The 22,819-nt window shown below is 41.9% G+C and overlaps 1 protein-coding gene across 6 annotated transcripts in view; it reads right to left on the minus strand.

Annotated features, from left to right (window-relative positions):
- Window positions 1-22,819, minus strand: part of rapgef6 (Rap guanine nucleotide exchange factor (GEF) 6) — a 96,080-nt gene that overhangs the window by 38,913 nt on the left and 34,348 nt on the right. For 5 of the 6 annotated variants that reach the window (XM_072661688.1, XM_072661689.1, XM_072661690.1 and 2 more), the window contains 3 exons: window positions 2,781-2,912; window positions 1,637-1,817; window positions 638-774 (listed from right to left, as the gene is read on the minus strand). In XM_072661688.1, coding sequence (XP_072517789.1) covers window positions 638-774; window positions 1,637-1,817; window positions 2,781-2,912 — 450 coding nt within the window. Of the gene's footprint in view, window positions 1-637; window positions 775-1,636; window positions 1,818-2,780; window positions 2,913-16,051; window positions 16,794-22,819 lie in introns of those variants that run through there. The other variant, XM_072661692.1, reaches the window with a different exon arrangement.

The following is a 22,819-nucleotide window of genomic DNA, read 5'->3' on the forward strand; positions in this document are numbered from 1 at the left end:
TCGGCTAAGCGTGACAACACTGGATGGCTTTATTTACAACACACAGCTATTATACAGCTCATGCTGGGGGGGGGGCTGGAGACAATAACTAAATGTGGGTACCTCAGATAAAATATCTGTTAATGTGATTTCCAAAAGTTCCAAAAATACTTTTCTGCAAGATAATTTTTTTCCATATTTTACAGTTTTAAAATAACAAAAGGAAAACGCAGCAAAAAGTAGCAAAAGTCTGGGCTACCCTAAATGTTTCACAGGCAAGATTCATTTAAATGATCCATTTTAAGCCATTTTTTCTTTCAGAAGTCTTCTAGTTCTAGTAAGATTCTTTATTCTTCTTTAAGACTCTTTAGTCTCTTTTAAGATCCACAGATTTCACATTAGGTTCATTAGGATCTTGCCATCCGGCTGTAGAAGCTTAAATGTAAATGTACTTAAGGTCTTAATGTACTTAAGAAGAGATTCTACTAAAAGTTATCTGAGAGCTTAAATCTTTTGGGATGCCCAGACATTTGCATGAAAATGCGCTGGTTCAGTTTTTAGTTTTAAAGTTATGATTCATTATTGGGGGAAAAATAGTCTAGGAAAGGTAAAGCAAGAAAGAGCAAAACGACAACAAAGAACTTTGCTGCATCTTTACCTCCTGCTTGTCCTGCAGGATCACTGTGCCAACCTGCTCAACTACCTCAAACACCATAACCGTGCACAGCTCTCTCCTCACAGACATGGTCATGTTGGCAAAGGCAGGCAGCTGATGCAAGAACTCCAGGAGTTGCTCTGTAAAACACATGAATTAGAAATCAACAAATTAAAATCAATATCTGATACGGTCTTTGAGTTCAAAAGCAGCTACAATTCAGGGTATTTTATAATTTCCTTAAAGCGCAGTAAATTTGAGGGAATGTGGAATTGGAGAATGCATCATTGCACTAAGCATACGGAAGATTTCGTGAAATTGTAGTGTTGTTCATGTTACTGATAATGTATTATTTTGCCCGTTGATGATGAAATACCATTACAATGTAGATAGCAATTATGTCCAACGAAGGTAGAAAACGAAACATTTAAATATGGAAATATCATTAAATTCATTGAGCAACAGATGGAACACTGGCTATAAGAGGTACTGCTGGTTAGCATGTGTTCAGTAGCTATACAAAGCATATCCTGAGTCAGGTATCTATTTAGGTGGCCGTATAGGTTGTGTATACCAAACAATAGCAAGATAGCACTTCCTAAGAATAGTGACTAGTTCTGATTTTTTTCAGTGTTAGCAAGGTCACATTATAGTTGCTATATAGATAACACAACAGTGCTGCACTACACGCACTCAGGGGTTGTGCATGTGACATGACAAAAAAAAAACCTACCAGACCACTCTGCTTTCAAAATAAATATATTAAGACGTTGCATGGACGGTCGCACCAGCAAACTGATACCATTTATTACAATATTTCCTACTTTTCATTACTCAGTATTTACTAATGTAAATAAAAAACGACCTTAAGGACTACCACTTCAACATAAACATATCTAAATAAACATAAGCTGATAAAATATGCACATCATAATCAGAGTAACTTGCTTTTGGGAGGTTAACCATTTATGTGTACATTGAAAGAACTGAAGAATAACTGACCAATGTCATCGTCATTGCGATCGGCTGGTTCTTTCTCCAGGCATTCCCGCACCAAGTCCCTGCCAAGCAAAGGATCTGAGGCACGCTCAATATCTTCATCCTCCTCTTCCTCGTCTTCCGAGTCTACAGGGGCCTCGGGAAGGCCAGACAGGTCCACATCGCCCATTTCACTCTCAGTGGCCTGTAAAGGTACAGAGGGAGAAAAACACAGTAGGCATTATTAGCATTTTGCATAAAAAAAAAAACTTTTATCTAGAGAGCCCTCCGGTTCTTTACCAATTTAGAGATTCTTCACACTCAAACATCTCAATTTCAAACATGGTTATGGAACCAAAATTGGTTCTTCTATGTCATCAGTCAACAAACCCTTCAAAGTACCTTTATTTTTTTTTTTAGACTGTAGGTTTGTACACATACATGAGTTATTGAGATTTTTTATCATGGATTACATTAGACCATTTCTGCCCCTGCCTCCGTTTGTTTAAAGCAAAAACTGAGTGTCCCACTTCAAATACCAATATCCTCTAAAAAATATCTGGGGTTCGGTCAACTGAGATTTTAAGAGACTTAAGAGTTAATCTGTTTGGTATTTTTAAATTGTGTACAAAAGTACAACCTCAACTTTTTGATATAATGTTTTATATGTATGTTTGTTTACGTTTTAAAAAGTATGTTGTTTTATACATGAAACATGACATTTCCCCAAAACTTTACCAATCCCCACTTTCTCCATCTTCACTCAATGCATTTTCCCTTTTTTAGAACTCCTAAGTGAGGTACCAAATAGGTATAAACGTATCATTCAAAACTCCTGTGAAGATTAGAATTAAAGTCTCCTTATCTGAGCAGAAAGTGTTCATTTTCCTCAGTAAAAAACACCAACATTAAAAACTTTTAAAAATGTTCATAAAAAAAGTCATGGATTTCACATCGCTGTGAACCAAGCTTTGTTCTCCAAACTAGCTCACAAGATCTCCACTACGTTCTTTAAAATAAGAAATTCTTGTTCATGTTTAATGTCTTTATGTTTACCTGCCTCTGTTCTAATGAGATCTATTGCGGTGATGTTTTTACAAGCAAAACATTTATTGCACTTATATTTAACTTACAGTCAATCAATAATGTGAATGAGAAAGATCAGTACCTGATAGATGTCTGATAGGCTGCTGCTCCCTGAATCACTGGCGATGCTGCATCCCGACTGGCTGGGTGGCATGTGCATCACCTGCTGATGGGGGTGGTCTGTCAAGTGCATCTTGCTGAGGTCTCCAGGGAGCTGTCAAGACGGGAAAGAAGATATTATATTATTGTATAGTATTGTAAAATGTGTTTATTGTCGTTGATAAAGAACAATATTTTTATTACACACTTTAAAATGTAAGGTGTCACAAATGGTTCTTGGATTTCTGAAGAACACATTTATAAATGGATATATAAAGATGAAGAACCTACACACATCTCTATTATGTAGATGGGTTTTTAATGGAACTAAAAGTGGTGGTTCTGAGAAGCATCTTTAATTTTAAGAGTGTAGATATTTATTGGGTTGGCGGAGTCCACTATTTGTCCATTATTACAACAGAACAGGGATGTTATAACTTCAGAAGAAGCTATAAACATCCAAGAATGCTTCAGGTCTAAACATCTATATTTCTTGCTGGGTTGGAAAGAAAAAGCATTTTACGCTTGACGAGTGACCTCCGAGGGCTGCGCAACTCCCTCTGGGCGTCGTGACAGTAAATCTGAGAAGCTGCGAGCCCTTGCTGCTCGATCTTTATTACCCTAAATGCTCCTCTGTCTGTCATATCTCAAGGAGTTGCTGATGCATAGCTATGATACCGGCCTCATCAAAATGACAGCAGGGGATTCTGTCGGAAGAGTTAGTGCGGCCTGTTCTCTAAACATGAAAAATAGGGAGTGGTGGGCTACTTTTTACAAACACATACACATGCAAGGTGTTGCAACTGAAATACAAAGGTCCTACAAAGGGTTCTTTGAACAATTTCATTGACTAACTGAGATTTTCTGGTTACCAGAAGAACTATGACTGAAAAACAGATCTACAGGGTTATTTCAACTTAAAAAAACTAAATAAAAAAATACACATAAGCACCACAAGGAACTGTTCTACCTTATTCTTTGAGAATTGAAAAAAATAGTCTAAACTTTGACTGTTTCACCAGGGGTAATATATCGCCCTCTAGGAAAAGAGTCCATTCAAAATGCAGAACAATGGATTTGTCCACCAGACAACTGAGAAGCAAATATCAAGTCTACATATAAGCAAAACAAACTGATCACTGATGGCCCACAAAGACTGATGCACTCCAAGCCAAAACCCCAAAGAGTGAAGGACGAGACACAAGCTCTTACCAGTCCAAACTGTCCTAGGGAGGCTCTCCTTAAACATGGCACCCTAAAGCCGACCTCCTCCATCGCCAACATCTGCCAGGCTGGCGGACAAACAAGCCCGTACCACTGGAACCCTCAGGTGCCCATGCAATATTAAACGTGTTCAGTCTACGGGCTTTACTACTAAACCCTCCCCCACTGCGATGCTGAAGGAGTTGAAGGACAGGGCATCCCTATCTTTGCCTATGCTGAACCAAAGCCAGGTTTATTAAGCCCATCTCAATCTCCAGTCTGCAAGGTACGGAACTGGTAAAGTCTATGTAAGAAAGACCTAGAGGTCTGCTGACCGGTGGTAGACTGCTCTTCTGAATTGAACCACTTTGTATAGCCTGGAGTGCAAAACGACTAGGGGGGAAACTGTTAATTTCAATATGCCGGAGGAACAGCATGAAGCTTGACGGCATTCAGTCAAGAAGGCCTTGACTTGAGTTAGTACAGATGAGTACAATGATGATATGCTTCTGCAATTGTGACAAACAGTCATTATTCCCTTTTTCTGAGTGTATCATGCCTGTTCACAGTGCCTGTTACAACTACCCCATCATTCAGTGTATAGTAACTGCAAGAACTAGACTATTACAACTAGGACATTTGGTTTCATTCTCACTTACAGATGCATATAGGAGTACACAAGCCTCAGAGAGATAATTACCGTTAAGCTCGGCTAGTTATTTTGACTGTCGCACAGTGCTTGCGTAGCTATGAATCATAAGGCCAAATCCTGAATGATATCATATGTGCATATACGGCTAGATTACATTTCTCTACGGTCACCACATTACACTACATCTACTACTATCATATCTCTTACTATAGCCAAAAATGGCGGCCGTAACGAGTAGGTTCCATATAGGAGCTTTGTTAACCCGAGGCTGGCGACATGCCGCTGCTAGCTGATGTCATCCTTTCATCCTATGAATGATCTCCTGGTGTCACAGATGCTCCCATGGTTCTTAATGAAGGCATTAGAGTGAAGAGCGGCAAAAGGGAAGGCCCTGCTAATTGCTGTGGTCTCGCTGTGCTAATTCGCGCTGTCGACTTAATTGTCGTCAGCTCCACTCTCCCCCTCGGGCTGTGGGGCTCTCCCCCTCGTGGCATGAATTAATGATTATGGTGAACGATTAAATATGAATGCGTTCTCCCTTCTGCCGTATGAATCTATAACATCAACAAGCCCCGCATGGGCCTGCAACTCGGGTCTCATCCTAGTAAATGGGGTCTGTATTAGCAAACAGCAGCATGCGACCTGTAAACGGCTAGCTTAGGCAATTACTTAGCTCTTAACTCTTTTACTTGCAGGCTCACAGACACTGAACTAGTTTACTAAGCAGCCAATAGGACTCGCTCGCACCCAGATCGGGTGCTTTCATGAAAATGTAATACTAAATGAAAGTGAGTTTCTGCTAGCTGAAAATGAAGCTAGCTCTTCTGTGGTTCCTAATGAGCCCAGAATAGACGTAGACATAGATTTGACCGACTGCTCAACACCGAAGCAGCAATCAAATGCACGCACCGCAATGCTCCAACATGTTGTAAAAAGTCCCTGGACATTAGAGACAACTGCCCCAACAAAAGCAGAATGAACTTATTATATATTTTTTTCATATACCCTTGATTTTGGAAGTAAACAATGAATGAGCAGGCGTCCCAATACCTTTGTCCATATAGCTACATTTATTATTTTATTTAAATAACAATTCTAAGGCATGTATATACCTTATTTAGACATTTAAGCAAATAATGGAACTACATTATGATCTGTATAACACCCCTACTTTGTAGTACTATTTAACTTTTAAACAGGACTGTATAAATGAGGGGACCAAGGAAATTAAAAAAAGGTCCAATGACCCCAAAAATGTATCATTTAAACAATTAGCCTGAGAAAATGCAACAGAAAAGGGGTCAGCTACATTTACTCCTGCGAACACTGAATTTGGATAAAGGCTATATTGAATGTGTATCTTCTTTAGAATGCTCCTACGTTTCTGACCCTATACATTGGTGTCTATCCTAATTTATTAATAACACAGTTCCAATATTTATTTTTCCCCCTCCTTCTGTTCATGTCTCGTCTTGGTACAAGGGGCAAGCAATCATGCTGTACTGACTCTCAGTAAGTCAGTAAAACGAACAAAAAGATGGATGTAAAATGATCTGTGGACTATCAGTGGCAGATTCAAAGGGGGATCACCCTAGGGCGGACGTACCCATAAGAACTGCGGGGGGAGAGCAGAGCAACCATCAGTTTGCATTATTCATGTGGCCAGATGTTCCCCCACCCAGTGTCATTTACACAGCTAGACAAATATTCGGTAAGCCCAGCATATATGCTGTTACTCCGGCGTATAACCTGGGAGAATTAAATTGCAGCCCTCCCTATCAATCCATCACATTGTGGATGAGATTGTGTTCTCTGGTGTGTTGACAAAAAAACGTCTATGTGCAAAGACGCTCTGGACAGAGTGTTCATTAACAGAAAGCTGCACCAGAGGCATTCAGGGTTCACACTCATAAATCACAAGCCTGGTTGGGGCATAGAAAAACAGGGTATTGATATACAGAGGCTTACAGCAGCCCAAGTGTACCGTGCAGCACTCCCAACACCCAGGGCAATTAGGCGAACTGCAACACAATCAGTGTACTAACTAATTGCCCTCTCTGTTTTGAGTGCTGATACCTGAACAGAGCAGAAGGGGAAGCAAAGCAGGAAAAACTTTGTCTTTTTATTTTACATATTTAAATATATAAACATTTTGTCTTCTTTTAAACTATATTGAGCTATTAATCTGGAAGGGCATTTACAAAGATATCTGAACAATTAGAAATCAGCCATTTAAACAACTCCCAAACATGGCCAGAATGGGCGATCTAGGCAAGTTCGGCCCAAGAGCAGACCACAAGAGGCGTAAACAACAAAAGAAGTCTCCAACAATCCCAAAATGTCAGGACCTACAGTTAGTTCTTGCCACAGTTGAGGTCAAAGTACAGCACCTATTCATTAAACAGAAAATACAATCCCATTCAGAGGCGTTAGTTTAGCTGCAACAGCTAGAAATATAGGGCTTTGAGCATAGAAAAACTGGTAAGGGATGGGGCTCAAGCATCCACATAAATGCAAATAAAAGGTGGTGTATGATTTTACATGGATATAAATTCATGTTTTCTGAAAAAGACCCTTCTGAAATGGTACAACTCCTATTGGCCTGCAGATGTCAGCAATGCAAAACGCAAGAATTTGGTTGCATCATCCCAGCCTGACTGATCCCCGATTGGATATAGGTCCAAAACAACACTGAGTAATTTCATTAATTTGATATACAGCAGCTATGATAAGTTGATATACAGCAGAGAACATCTGAATGAAAGCTTCCAGAAGTAGCCAGGAAACAGGGAGGGGGTGGGTTGGGATGGTGGGTTTAAAACACACTTCCAGACACATCATCCTTGTACTAATCAAAAAAAAAGAAAAAAAGAAAGAAAAAAAAAGCCAAAAAGGAGTTGTCTTTGCCAATTAGCTTCCAGCACAGACACAAAGAACCCGTCGCGAGATGTCAGACTAGCAAGCATCAGACATGGCCTCCCCCTGCCTGTTGCTGTAGTTCAATGGCAGTGGGCTTTCCAAAATTAGCCCTACAGTGCCTGGCTTTGATCAATGGAGGCCAGCATCTGTCTGATCTTAATAGTATTAGAGGAGCTGCAGAGTCTCCACTACCTCACATTAAACTCCGGCTGAACCGGGGCGGATTGTGCGCATGGAGCTCTCAACTTCATCGCCGAAATACAGTGTGGAGGGAGAAGAGAAAAAAAAAAAAGAAGAAAAAAAAGAAAAAACAGCCAGAAAATGGGGACTCCACTACACCTCAGACAGGTGAACTGAAGTCAGTCGGCAATAGAGGGACGTAACAAATTGAGGCTGGAATTGAAGGTGACTGGTGTGAAGGCAATGCAGCAGAGATGGAGAGACTGGAGATGTGGGTGAGAGGAATGCCATTCATCCAGACATTTGATGTACCAGAGGAACCCACAGGTTCAGGAGAACCATGTAGATCCTCACCTAATTGTTACAAACACTGATCAGCCATATCATTAAAAAATACTACTATGTAGGAACCTTGTAGCTGCCCTGTACATGCTGTAAATCATTTTTGAAGAATGGACCAATAGAAATGCTCTTAATCACTTGGAACTGGTCTGTCCAATGAAAACGTATCTCTGACGCATCACTGTAATATACGTCCAATCCTTAAGATTCAATCCTATCAGATTTCTGTATGGAATTATCAGTCACATCAACTCATACATACAACAACTACATATCTACACATATGATCTAAAAGTTTTTACTTACATTCCTTGGAGTTCCATCACATGTACGTCCAAAAGCACATATTAGAAGACACAGTCAACCCTTAGCGATAACTAAGTAACACAAGAACTGTAACTGACGAAAACACTGACAGTCACTGACAGTCAAGCACTTCTCCAGCAAAGATTTCAAGTATGGTTGCTGTGTACATTCCACAGCAATGAGTTGTTCACTAGTGTTAGGGTTGTGACATGCAGGAAATGATGTGGTATAAACAGAAGTCCAGGCTTTGCCTAATTATATAAAAGAAAAAAGATCAGAGGAAACTGTCCTGACGAAATTAGACAGGTCACTTTTCAAACGCCAACTGTGTGTGAAAACATATCTGCAATTAAAAAAAAGGGCCTCAGGTTTCCACAAGATAAAGACAAATGAACAGATAGATTAACAGAACCCACAAGGACAAAATTGAAACACGACACAGACAGGCCTGATTTATTCTGCTGGGGAAAGATGCGTCTGTCTCACGTTTGAATATTCATGGAGCGTAGTGAGGCCGACCTGTAGCAGGCAGGCTGTTCTGGCACATCTCCCACATGCGATGAGTGCAGGGCCAGAGAGGCCGACTGCAACAACCAGTTAGCAGGCTTCCGGTCTGAGAATGGTGGACTGCTGTATTGAAACATAATTGGCCAGAATATGCAACTACTTGTACTGATTTCAAAGTTATACACTTTTACTTGCGCCTAAAGAAAGTGGCTGAAAAGTCGATGAGTTTATGTTGGTTTATGTCTGGTGGCAATGCAGTCAATGAAAGAGAGAAGAAGACCCAGAAGGCCCAGATTGTGAACTGGATGATAAATTAACAATATCCACCATATCAGAACCATTAGTCCTGTGTCCTCCTACATTCTAGACCAGTAGTTTCAGTGATGGGTGTAAACCACTGACCTCACAACGATTCACTTCGATCACAGTTCTGAAAAGCTTGAACACAAGTTTTCTTGAGCACTAGTCCAATATAGAATTTTAAAGGATGAGCATCAAACAGTACACAAAGTGGAAAAGAGTGCACCAAAAATTCTATCAAAGAATACACCAGAGCACAGGTACACCAAAGGAAATACTAAAAAGTACACCAAGAGTACATCAAAGAGGAGAAGTACACCAAAGAAAACAAAGTACAGCAGAGAGAACATCGCACATCAAAGGATGCACCAGAGAGCAATGGAGTACACCAAAGAGTAGATCTACAGTAAAAATTATACCACCAACCAGTGTGGTGTGACTGGAGGCACTACAGGCAGAAAAGATGATTTCTGTCTTGTTGATTGTTCTTAGATTTGTGGATAAATAACACCTAATACATGTCTCATCGTAAACTGTACGAACACAGCTGAACTGTCACCTTCAGATGCATTTTACTGGTGACTGAGGCTCTGAGCAGGAACCGGAGGCTGTGCTCCATGTGAGAGAAACAGGATGCTGCAGGTTGCTCTGTTTGGCCGGCCAGCCGGCTCAGGAAGCAGGGCCAGGGCCGGTTTGGCTACGCTAAGAAACGCAGCGGAGGCTAAACGCTCGGCCTGGCTGAGGTGCCTGAGCTCACAGATGCTTCCTGCCAACGATTCACAGCTGTCGTGGGCCACGGGACAGTTATGAATAGGGACATCCACTCGGGCCGTAGCCCACTCACTGCACCACATTTATGGCTTCTCTAGACAGGGGTAGCCTCCAGTGGCATGAAACGTGGTCATACAAGTGCTGGCGTGCTTTCGGAAGTGTGGCCTCAGGATATGCGAGGTCCTGCTTCGCCCATCCTTCCGTTCACTGGACCTTGTGGGGTTTTACACAAGGTACCCCCCCCCCTCCCTTTCATTAAAGTCAAGAAACTATTCAAAACAAACAATAGAAAGACTTCCACTACCTAAAAGGGAAAACTGGCCTAGCTGCACTGTGCATTTATTGATGCTCATGACAATCCATAAAGACCCTCTGCCTATAAAAGTCTGCATAATCGATGACACCAAGGTAATGGAGATATCTGGTTGAATGGCCGTGAAGCAAGGTTGAAACATTAGCTCAATGACTGAAGCAGAAGCAAGTAATTAGATGGGGAATAATAGCATTACATTGATAAGGAAGGGGGGAAGGGGTAATAGGATACTGCTGTCGGGATACTCACTTTGTACCATGATACTGTCATATAGTAACTGCTGCTAATAACTGAGGAAACATCCTACACCATGTTTCACAGAAATATGCCTGATCCTTTTTGTTGTATTATCATGTAAACATTTAAAATTACAGAGGGTGTTGTGGGTCAATTTATAAATGTTTTCTAGAGGAAAAGTACACAATCAAATGAAACCAGAAAAAAGTGAAAAATAAAAAAGCCATGCTTTGGGGGGGTCAGCATTGACTTTGATCATGACACTGGCAAAAACAACCTACAACAACAACGCAAAGCCAAACAAATATAATGCCATGCATTATTTAACCATGGCTCTTAACATCTCAATATTGGACAAACAAGGGTTGAGTGGTTTTAGTTGCCCTGCCCTGGGAGGTTTTGGGTGTCATCTGGACAGGAAACCGAAGCGATAAGGATCAATACGCTGTGCATTAGCCCCGACACATTCCCCTTCGGACTGTAAAATTATGAATCTTCGAAGCAAAATCTGGGCTCTAGTCGATGAGCCTGCACAAGTAGATTACCTTGAGCTGGGGCTGGGGGGGGCAGTTCGCTTTTGATGCTGAGTGAACGGAAATCTATAAGCTGAATCCTGAGAACTGGCATAACACAACTGCAACAAAAGGTCAGATCCTGAGTACAAGTGGCCCAGGGCTGAGGCTTGGGTCTAACAAAGCCAGAAATTTCAAGCAAGGTCCAGCGTCTGATTTTGCAGAGCTGAACAATCGCTACAGGCTACTGAGCTCTTGCAGGATGGATTTGAAGATGATACAGGAATCCTTCAACAGCAGAAACAGGTACAAAAAATACAATGAAGCATTTTTTTGAACATACACTTCAAAGCTTCCCATCAAGGTCCCGGCAAAATCTACAGCCAGGGTTAGCTCAAACTCTTTTAATGACAATTTATTGCATTTTATTGTTTCTTAAGGATTATCATACAGTATTTCCATTCCAAACATTGTAGATTGGCAGAATTCTAACTCAGAGATAGCAGTTAACACTCAAAAGGTACACCCCCTTGTCAAAGACCCTGCATACACTGAGCATGAACATTCAATCATTGTGATCTGATCACCATGAAGGGACCTTTATTCAGTGACTTTAAATGAAAACTATGGCAAAAGTGCCTGTTACTTTACCTACGAATGGAACGTAGTGTGCTACCTACAGAGATTGTACCCGGCCAGTCATTCTCTCTTATCTGGCCAGCCTAGCGTTAGCTTTTAGTCACTACTTTTACTGGATGCCAACAAAGTTGCTTTAATTTCCACAAGCTGTGATACTTTATATGTTTCATCATGATGTAAACTTGGCACAAAAAGTAAGGAAATTTGTGTTTGTTCGACTATTTCTTCGTTGCAACAATGCGTCTTTGGCAATAAATCGTATACTATTGGAAAGCCTGTTAATTTCCCTTTTAAATGGTGCCACATTTGTTAGGAATGTGCATTTGTGGGATGAGCAGCAGAGTTGAGCATGTGGGTTGCACCCATGAACAATTAGCCTAATCCTCTCTGCCAATGCCAAACAGTAGTCCAAGCTGAACACATTCCATACAGATCACAACCATAATGTGTGCTTTGCTACTTCGGGATCCGGACAGCATCACCAACCTAAAGGAATGCGTATACAGACACAAAGCATCCAGATACAGGTAGACAGGTTCTTAGAGACATCAATATATGCAGTTGCTTACTGGACCTTAATCACTGAGATGCCTATCTAGATCACCTCAAAGCTGAGAGCGGACCTCAGACTTTAGAAGAAAAATTGGAGAATCATGAGGGCATGAGGCTGACTTAGCAGAAGTCTGACAGTTTTCCTAAGATCCAGACAGTAAACAAGAGAGAAATAGATGCTAATGGCTTTCAGGGCACCATTAACAACACTGCCAGGATGTTTGCTGCAATGCCAAGTTGGAAGATGGCTGGTCACCAGAAAATAAATGGAGATGTGGAGGTGCAGCGGGCGCATGCGGCAACCGGGTAAGCATGCTGAAGACCCATTATTGGCCGCTGAATTATGGATGAGGGCGGTCCGGTCCTCCGACTCCGACCCATCGCAGTGCGTCACAAGAGCGAAAGCACAGAACTCCTGACTAGACAGAACAAGGCTCTTCTGTGTGTTCCAACGAGTGTCAAATTCAAAGCAATGTCTGTGGATGACTTAAACTGGGGTCGTTTGGAAAAAAAAACTAGACGTGAACCATATGGGGGTTAGGGTTACTCAGAACATCTCAGAAGATCTCAAGACCTTGCAGATTGGAATATTATCGTGGCCACGCTAAAACCTTGAATCTCCAAAATGAGAAAATTACATCAGTAGTTAAACTTTACAATGAAAGTTAATGTACAAAAAAGAATAATCCAGCTCCTTTGGAGCGTTTCTATTGCTCCATTCTTCACAAAATCTAGACATGATATTAAGAACAACTGCCAGATCCTAAATTATGTGAGAAAATGCAGATACAAGCTTCTTGCAGGACAGCAACGACATGCAAACTCTGCATAAATGTACTCAAATGAAGTGTACTGATGCCAACACCTACACAAATAGAGTACACAACCCCAGCGACCGCACCTTGAAGCACTCATTAATATCTATCCCTGACTAAAGTCTTTTGAGTGTCAACAAAAATAAACAGTGGGTATGTACAAAAGGTAGAACATGGTAGGATATATCTTCAAAAGTGCTCTGTATCATACAAGTTCTTGTGAACATCATCAGTACCCGAGGTAGGGTAGCAGTACCAGACTTAGCAGTACCTGATGTTTTATTAGAAAGGGATTTATTATTTCCAACAATGCTGGAAGTTTAAGAGAGCATAACTGAACCTCTTTAATCGAACACTAAATAAAAAGGCCCTTTTTAAATCCGCCACTACTGTTTTACTGGCACAGTGTCCGTTACGGCTTATTTTATGTATTATGAAACTTAAAGAGATTAATTGCATGGATGTATCAAGATTCCCACCTAATTAACCAATTGACCAAGTTAGAATGCATCTGCAATTGTTACTGCGATTTCATATCGAGACGATATTAGACATTTAAACAAGCTAATGTGAGGTAATGCGAGTAGCCTGGTGATTTTCCACCTCAAACACTGAGTTTCACAGTGAGTTTATCGGCACGCTCATCACAACACATTTTTTGTACTATAGGCCTGCTTTGTTCTACATTTCCTACATCACGCTATGAGCATTGCAAACAGCGGAGGCTTTAATGCAGAGAGTAGAGAGTTGACCCTTGTTGATTTGTACACCCTTAAATGTAAAAATATTCAATAACGGTAGAAAACAGTTACCACAATAATTACCACTACCCCAGACAGATGCATTGGACTCTGTCTGGAGCTGGTATCATTTCAGAGTTCACCTCACCCCGACCCAAGACCGATTCCAAATGAGGTTGAGACCAAGATCACCTTTTTATTTAGTTTCAAGACCTGTCTCGAGCACTGCAACACTAGTTGACCCAATGTGGACGAAAGTATGAGTACACTTTAAGCCATTAGTGACATCCCTTTTTTTTGCTAGAAATGTATTTAATTTCGAATTAATCAGCAGCCCTAAATGTTCTTGGAGAAATTTAAATTCAATTAAAACCAATTCAATTCTAGATTATTTGATAGAAAAAGAGTCACTAGATTTTTTGGAAGGAAAATAATCTGTTTAAATGAAACTAATCTGTGAAAAATGTGATAAATGAATCGACTGAAACATAGTTAAAAGTGGCAGCCTACACTTTTTGGAGGAAAAGTAATCAATTAATCAACTAATCTGTAAAATAGCTGTTAGATTAATCAATAGAATAACAGTTGTTAGCGGCAGCCCTAAATGTTTTTGGGGGAATCGACTGATCAGTGAATAACATCCTAGATTAATCGACAGAAACATATTTGCTAATGAAAGCCCTACTGTACTGACTAACGACTAGGTTTAAAAAAAAAAAACAAAAAAAAAACCACACTATAGAAAAACAGTGGTTTGTTATGTAAGAAAATTTTGAAGAACACCAACAATTTAGATGTATCGACTAATGAATTGAATTCTAGATTAATCGAAAAAGATTTAAAAACAGACGTTAGCAGAAGCCCTAAACATCATATTTAAGCTACTTATTCCAAACCCTAAGCACAGCTAAGGTCCATGGTCCACGGTCCACAGTAAGCAGACCTTTGTGAATTCATCTCAGGAATACTCAGCCTGTCACTCAGGGTGGGTAGAAAGGACAGGTTATACTGACCCATCTGTGGGAGCACAGCTGCATCTCTACTGCAGTAGGAGAACAGAAGAGAACAGAACAGAACAGACCAGACCAGCGAAGCAAGCATCCTACTAATATTTCAAATGAACACAATCTTCAGATCTGTTCATGATGCTTTTATGAGAACTAGGCCAACAGCCGCACAAGCAAGAGGGTTTCTCTTCTTCAAGCCAACGATTCAAGGTGTACTTACCACACACTTCTAAATAAAGATGCCACAGAAGAACCACTTTTGGTTCCATAAGGAAATGTTTGTAATAGAGATGTGTGAGAGCGAAGAACCTTCACTGGCAATAAAAAGGTTAATTAAACTCACAAATATGGTTCTTTATGGAGCCAGAAGTGGTTCTTCGGGGGCATTTTTTTAAGTGTACTAAAAGTGCTTTACAACCTAACATACGTCAACCATACAACTGGGACTCAAGAGTTTTAGAGCAGATCTGGATATCAGATGGGAATTTGATTAAGCGAATTTCGTGAAGCCAATTTCAGAACCAAGTAAACAAGTGCGCTCATACAACTCAGTACACCTTACCCATAGCTCAATATCAGTAATTTACTGTTTGGACCATTGTACGGAACATAGGTGGTAATGTTGTGTGAAGATGAAACCCGTTGTTGAAATCACAGTATCTACTAGGTTTACAAGTAATATGGAAAGGAACAGAACCTTTTCATAATGAAAACTGCATATTTACTATAGGAGACACATCACAGCCTAAGTAAGTGAAAAGTAGTCTGCAGAACATGCAGGAAATGCATGTCTCAGTATCATGACCACAAGCTAAATCTGTCCGTCAAGCCTTTGTGGAGCCTTGAAGCACAACTGAGAAAATCTCATCAGTTACTTTTCATACAATCCACTGAATTCAAGTATGTGCATAAATAAATAAACCATACTCTCATACACATACACATGACCGTGCTACAAAGGGTTTTTTTGAGCAATCCCAAAGCAGAACCACTTTGGTTTTTAATAAAGATCCGCTGTTGTCTAAAGAAGCAGATGTAAAGGTTCTTCACATTCTCATCTTATTTGCAAAAACAGTTCTTCTAAGGCATTGCTGAAAGAACCCTTTGCAGCACCTTGAGTACAGAGAACAGCTGCATGTTGAAACAACTGCATGGTTCACACCCAAGTAAAACACACTGTACAGAAACATGCACAGCTACACACACAAACTCACTTAGGAGCTTAGAACTGGATACTAAAGCATTACAACATCACTTACTTTGGAGGACCACGGCTGCAAGCAGTTGGCATAGCAACGGACGAGGAAAGCCATTTCCCAAGCTGCAAGGGAAACTTCTTCCCCTCTTTTAGCAGACAGAGATGGAAGAGACCAAAAGAAAAGACCAGCCTGATCTCGGCAGATTCTTCTGCACAGAAACCTTTCAATAAAAATGATAAACACCAACAGTGGATAGTCCTTTGACAGGGAGCTGAAACTGTCAAACCAAATAGTTCCGGATAAGAATCCAGGCTTCGGAAGCAGTGGAAGGAGTTAAGCGCTCGTCCGTTTGCGTTGCAAGTCGTCACAAAAAAAAGAAATCCAGTGTTCTTCTTCCTGAACCATCTTAGCAACTGCAGAGATTAGAGAAGACCTGATGTGATGCACACATACACACACACAAGTGTTTTCCCATAACTGGGGGTAAAAAAAATGCAGAATAAAAAAATCCTGATGAGCGAAACTGTCCCTTCTTTCCAAACTCCAAACTCCGGGCTGATCTGCAGAAAAGTCAGGTGGTGCTTCCTGGATCCCAGCGGCGTTCCGAATCCCCCTTCGGTCGCTGCTTCTCCGACACTCTCTATCTCTCCGGTCTTTAACAAAAGGAGCAGACATGCATGCCTGTCCACCTCCCGGGCCACCGGCGTCCCTGCTGCTGTGCCCGGACTCCCTGTGTGCGCATCCCCGGGTGCAGTGCACTGCCGGCTCCCTCAGGAGAAGCTTCCATCGATTGGATGCTCCGCCGGCAAAGACGGAACATCTAATGGGGAGAGAGAGGCAGAGGGAGGGAGGGGAAGCGAGGGGAGGGGAGCCTAGCAGAAAAAGAATGACATCACCTGTGTAGGGCGCACAAGGGAAGGAGGGAGGGAGGGGATGAGGGAGCACCAGGGTGGGGTGTGGTGGTGGTTGTGGTGCGTGGGTGGGGGTAGGGGGAGGGGGGGTGGGCTGGGTGAACTGCATTAGAGCTATTGGCTGCAAGCTTGAAGCAGAGATGGGGGGAAAACAGAGGGGACATAAAGTAGCATCTTTATTGATCAGACAGTATAACGCTTAGCGTCTCTGCTAACCTCTGCTCTGTAGGAGTCGCGTGCATAAATAACAATGACGGAGTGTGCATGCCTCTGAAGACACGACAAAAACGCATGCTAAGTCAATGTATTCTCCTTACACAAAGCCCTGCCGCTCAACAGGGTCCGTTCTGTGTTCTTTTGTTACCATGACAAAGGCACGCTTCTGCAGAGATGTGAAAAAGGACTAAATAAAGGCCTTTCCTTTGGAAAAAGGGGCTAAATGTAGGAGAGGAAAAAAACGGATGTGCACGTTCCAAATAAATAAAGTGTCACCACTTATTGGCCAGTTAATGCAAGAGCCAGTGAGCTTTCCTCGCTCCTCTGTAAACAGTAACTGCCCTGAATGGATGGCTAAATGGACAGCACAGACTCTGGTGGAAGGATGTTTCCTCTCTGTCTTTAAACAGGGCCAGTAATGTGAACTGAATTCTATTCCCAGGCTTTTGCCTCTAATGCAAAAAAAAAAATAGAAAGAAAAGAAAAAGGTATGACATCATCTTTTTCCAAGCCAGCCAATGGCAGCCCAGCACATGGAGCTTTCCGAGGATTGTTGTGGAAGCAGATATAGGGAGCATGGCGCCTTCAGCGGACAGAACGAGGCAGAGAGTGAGAGAAAGTGATAGCCACAGAGTGCGAGAGAGAGCGAGCGAGGGAGGGAGGGAGAAGGAGACTGGCTCCTCAGCTGCTGAAGGATCCCCCTCTTCTTCACATAAGGAAGAAGAAAAGAAGAAAAAGAAAAAAGAAAAAAAAAAAAAAAAAAAAACACCACACAACCTTTCATTGAAAGGGATGAGGGAGAGCCACAGTCCCCTCGGTGTAAATGGAGCAAGGCCTTCTTCTGTAATCTAACATTTGGGGTGTGGAAGGAGGAGAAGAAGAAAAAAAATAGAGATGGAAGATTCAGGAAGCAAAATGTAGATGGAATTCGAAGTCGCAGCTAATATCAAGTTCGAATTCATCCTTTCAGCTTGTGAAAAAGTCAGGGCTGCACAACACAGGCGAAAATGCCTTAACTGGCTCAGTCCCCAGGAGGTCACAGGTTAAATCCCTGGTAATGCAACAGCCATCGGTGACAGCAGAATTGTCCAAGACTGGCACTCTCTCTCTCCCTTCAATCGCTCATCATAATACTAGCAAGAGTGGCCACCTTTTAGCTGATGTAACAGAACTGGTAGTTAAGTGTTCTCCTGCAAGCGTGTTGAGCAGTCCAGCGATGCTGCATTCACTCCATTTGGAAGAAGTGGTTGGCTGGACTCACAGGTTTTGCCATGTACTGAAACTGAAGCATACTTTCCAACACAGTAGAAACTGTGACTTAATGAATCTAATGCTGAAACATCATCAGTATATATAAATAATGCAGCCCCATAGATTTGATAAGATGAGCTGCTAATAAATACTGAAGTAAAATCCCTTTATTTTTAGTAGCAGTTTCTATAAGGAGACATTCTGGACTGGTTGATTTAGTTTAGTACCGCTACACACTCTGAACTGATATCTGTTGTTGTGTGTCGACTAATGATATGAAATAACTGGTGAATGTATATGAAAAAAAAAGAAAAGAAAGGATTAAAAAAGTGTAAATAAGTGAGTGAACATGCTGCGATTTGGGTTCATATAGTGCGTGCATTAGCGTTAGCCTTCACTCGGTTCTGAATGTGTATAAAGTAAGTAGAGTGGTTCTCCCGCTAGTAAATGTTTTACTGTAAAACAGCTCCACACTCAATTCTTTTATTTATCTTCTAAGAACGTTTGCACTGCTGCCGGCTGGGGAATAACGCCCGTTGAGCCAATACCCAGCCCATTAAAGCAAGCCTGGGTCGGCTCTGAACTCATTCCACATCTCTAGTCCCACCAGATCAGTACTGTTTTGAGTAACGACTCCATGGCCGTGTCCTTTTACTATGAGCTCTGCAGGGCTAAAGTGGTCCTCCATCGGGGGAAATATGGTTACATTGCTGTTTATGGTACTCAAACCAGGACAGAACCCTGGCAGCCAGTCTTCACACTGCTTTAACATAATGTTGATTAGTTGAGTGCACCTGAAACTGTGCAACACTCAGGAAACACCAGAAAAGCAGCAGGTCTACCAGAGAGTGTAAACAGCTGACAGACCGGAAGCACATCCTGAGTGTGCACCACACGTCTGTGTGTGTTTTTGTGTGTATCGGGGAGTAGGGTATAAATTACTATTAATTGCTGTTCATCATGCAGAACCTTTCTGCAGACGTTTACATGCTTCACTCCACTTCAGAGTCAGTCTTCAGTTTAGTGTCCAAAAAATAAAGGCGCTGAAGTTATAATAGATGTGGGAGTATAATGAACATTTTAACGGTTTAAAGAACCTTCCCTTGAGGTTATTAACTAATTTTACAGGGTTTTTTTTTTTGGTTTTCAGTAAAATTTCATCAGAGGTGGTTATGCAATTGATCCAGCAGGCTAATGTGATGCTTTCGGAATGGCCCTCCCAAAGTCCTGACATCAACCCTTACCCCAAACCTTGAAAAAAAAATGTAACAGCCCTTAAAAGTCAGGATGCCAGGATACCAACCATTTTAATTGAACTCTACCAATTCTGCCAAATATCCAACCCGAATTCTGACAGAAGCTTATTGATCAAGGTGCCACATGGTAAGATTTACACAAGACAATTATCTCAAACAACGCTTGGTTTCAGAAGTGCTGGACGATTGTGGAGTGGCCGTCACAGTCATCAGACTTGAATTCCACAAAAAAAAAAAATCCTTGGTAGGATTTGAAGGAGGCGGTTGCAGTAGCAAACCTAAAGCCCACTGACCATGAGGAATGGCCCAAGATGGCTCAAGCAGATGTCTGGCTATATTTCACATGTTCAGCAGGTTACAACAGCAACAGGGTACTTTACTAAGTACTAAAGGTGCTTGCTATGAAGGAGTTGATTTGGAGGAAGCACTTGTTATAACTATTATTATTTTGATTGCAACTGTAGATTTAACAGTGAAAGATCTACACAGCCAGGCTTAAGTAGTAACGGATTAATCCAAGAAGTCACAACAGAAGCTTTCATGTTTAAGAGCGTGCCATTGCTTAAGATGAGCTACAAGTGCAGAACAATTTAACAAAATGCAAGAAAAAGTGCTTTTCGAGACGTCTACACACTACAGCAGATCTAGAAGGGTTTAAATATGACTGATGAACCCGGACAGCGAGACGGTAGCAGAAGAAGGAAGCAATCCTGCACTAATTCCATAGCTGATTAATGGGGCGGTGATGATGAGTAATGAGAGCACAAAGGAGGCGGTCGAGGAAACCCAGAGAAAAATGGGATCGTGGTGAAGGGCGAAGGCAGGGGGTTGGGAGAAAGGGGTTTTCCCAGGGGTCTTATTGTCCCCTCTGCATGGAGGAACGTGACAGTGACGAGACAGCAGGGGTGGAAAGGAGGCTGTAAGTCCCATATTACAGCCCACTGGGCACAGGACAATAACACACGTGGCCAATGAGGCCAGAGCATGTGAGGGGCAGTGGTTCTCGCGCTCCTGAGTAATCAATCTCGTAATGCTAATTAAGAACATGGAGAGAACAGCCAACAAATTCCAATAGTATTCGACTTCCCCCTGAGACGAAAGAATCTACAAGCACAGAGAGAACTCAGAGAGAAGTCTATAGACTAATGTTCACCAAACCTGCTCTTTGAGATCTCCAGGATCAGGATGGGCATTATCTTCACCCATGGCAGTCTTAAAACGGTAGAAGAAATAGAAACACCACTACAATCTAATGTCCCTTCAATCCCACTTCTAAAAGAAGCCACTGGCCACTTCAGAGTTTAGGGTGAAAACTCATTAATAACCATGTCTGTCACCTCAAATGGTTAACCGAGGACACGAGCACCTGTACACATCCCTATCTTTAAATTATTAAATATGGGAGCTTGGTGGTTAAAGCTCTGAGTTGTTGAGCTTGAATGGTTGAGGGTTCAATACCCACATCTGCTGCCAGTGTTGGGCCCATGAGCAAGGCTCTTAATGCTTTTTGCTCCAGGGGCTGAGGTATGCAAAGAGAACAGTTTTCTTGTAGTATACAAGTATAAAGTCGCTGTCCCACAAAAACCTTGTCTCTCTAAAATGACAACTTTAGAGGAGAAGGATGTGACCTTTGAAAAATGATTAACCTTTAATGGAAGTCAATGTAAAAATATTTAATTCCTGGTTAGAATCCCAGGTCATGCTGCTTGCCATCAGCAGCCGGAGTCTAAGAGAGCACAATTGGCCTTGTAATGTTGGTCAGCACAATCGTCGTCTGGTAGATTTTGTATCAGAGACGTGCTTTTCTCGGAGTGTTCTGGCTACCTCGCAATGTTGCATCAGTGGCAGTTCGATAAGAGGCGGTGGCTGGCTTCACATGTATTAGAGGAGACATGTGCTAGTCTTTACCCTTCAATTTCATTCCAGGTCGTTCTGGGTTCATTTCACACGTTATAACACCTAATAAAGGAAATCACAGACGGAGGGAAGTGCAATAAATGGTGTTTACTGATGTAGTTCAGTGAACTGGTCACAACAGCCAATGGAGCCTGCTGCACTTTTCCTGTTCAAATCCTAAACAAATCCTAAATAGCAAAAGACTCACTCCTGTGTTATGTAGCTTTTGAACACGTGCTGCAGGAATTCCTGCCATTTTTCTCCCCAAGCTTCACATGCCCACTTCCTCAAAAAGGGATACAGAAAAAGCTATGCTTTGTTTTGAAGCTCAGAGGCCTCAGAGGAGGGGCAAAACATGACCACCATATGGTCGGTCAGCCCTCCCATATGAAGCTGCAAGTAAGTGCGGAAAAAAAGCAAGGCTGCTTGCAAGTATGGGAGAGATCCATAGCTCTAAGTGGAATGAAAATGTGAGCTCCCCGGAGGCAGGGGAGGGAGGGAAGGAGGAAGGGAGGGAGCAGCAGAGGTTGTCATCTCGGCGGCCATGATGTAATCCCCTAAAATTAGCCTTCCAGCAGCACAGCAGCATCTCCACCAGCGGTAGCAGCAGGAGATGAAGGGAGTGAAAACTACCTAGCCTAAATAAGGCTTCCATATCTTCCAATTTAAAGAAATAGTTTGGGGAAAAATAATTAAATTGACACAATTTACTCTTTATTTCAAGCACAACCCAACAGCCAAGACATGCTTACTTCCATTAGTATCGGAAAAACAGCATGGCTAAATCTGTAACTGGGTTTTAGCTGATGCAACAGAACTGGCAGTTAGTGTTCACCTCTAAGTGTGCTCAGCTGTCCAAAGAGGTTGGGTTTGCAGGGGTTTAGATAGAAGCAGCTGGAGAGCCTCATGTTAGCCTGTAACACTGGGGGCATCATGTGATATTGGATGTCCTAGCTGACCCAGGGAATTGGAACCCCTTTGACTTACAAAGCCTTGTACTACCTCTTTAGTTTTTCGCTTCTACCTGGTCAGGTTCATGGTGAGTACAGAGCATCCGCAGAATCCCTAGGTGCAAGGCAGAAATGCACCCTAAACAGGGTACTAGTCCACAGATTACAACACATACTATTCACCCTTGGTGGAAATGTAGACTAGGCAATTTACTTACTAAGTGTGTTCTTTTTTAGCAGGGTGAGGAAACCAGAACACAGGGAGAAAGACAAACTTTGTATGTTTCTATAGAACATAGCTTTTCATATCAAACCACTCGGACTGACTATGATCGATGAAATTTCTCC

The sequence above is a fragment of the Salminus brasiliensis genome, chromosome 18, assembly GCF_030463535.1.
Source record: "Salminus brasiliensis chromosome 18, fSalBra1.hap2, whole genome shotgun sequence".
Classification (NCBI taxonomy): domain Eukaryota; kingdom Metazoa; phylum Chordata; class Actinopteri; order Characiformes; family Bryconidae; genus Salminus; species Salminus brasiliensis.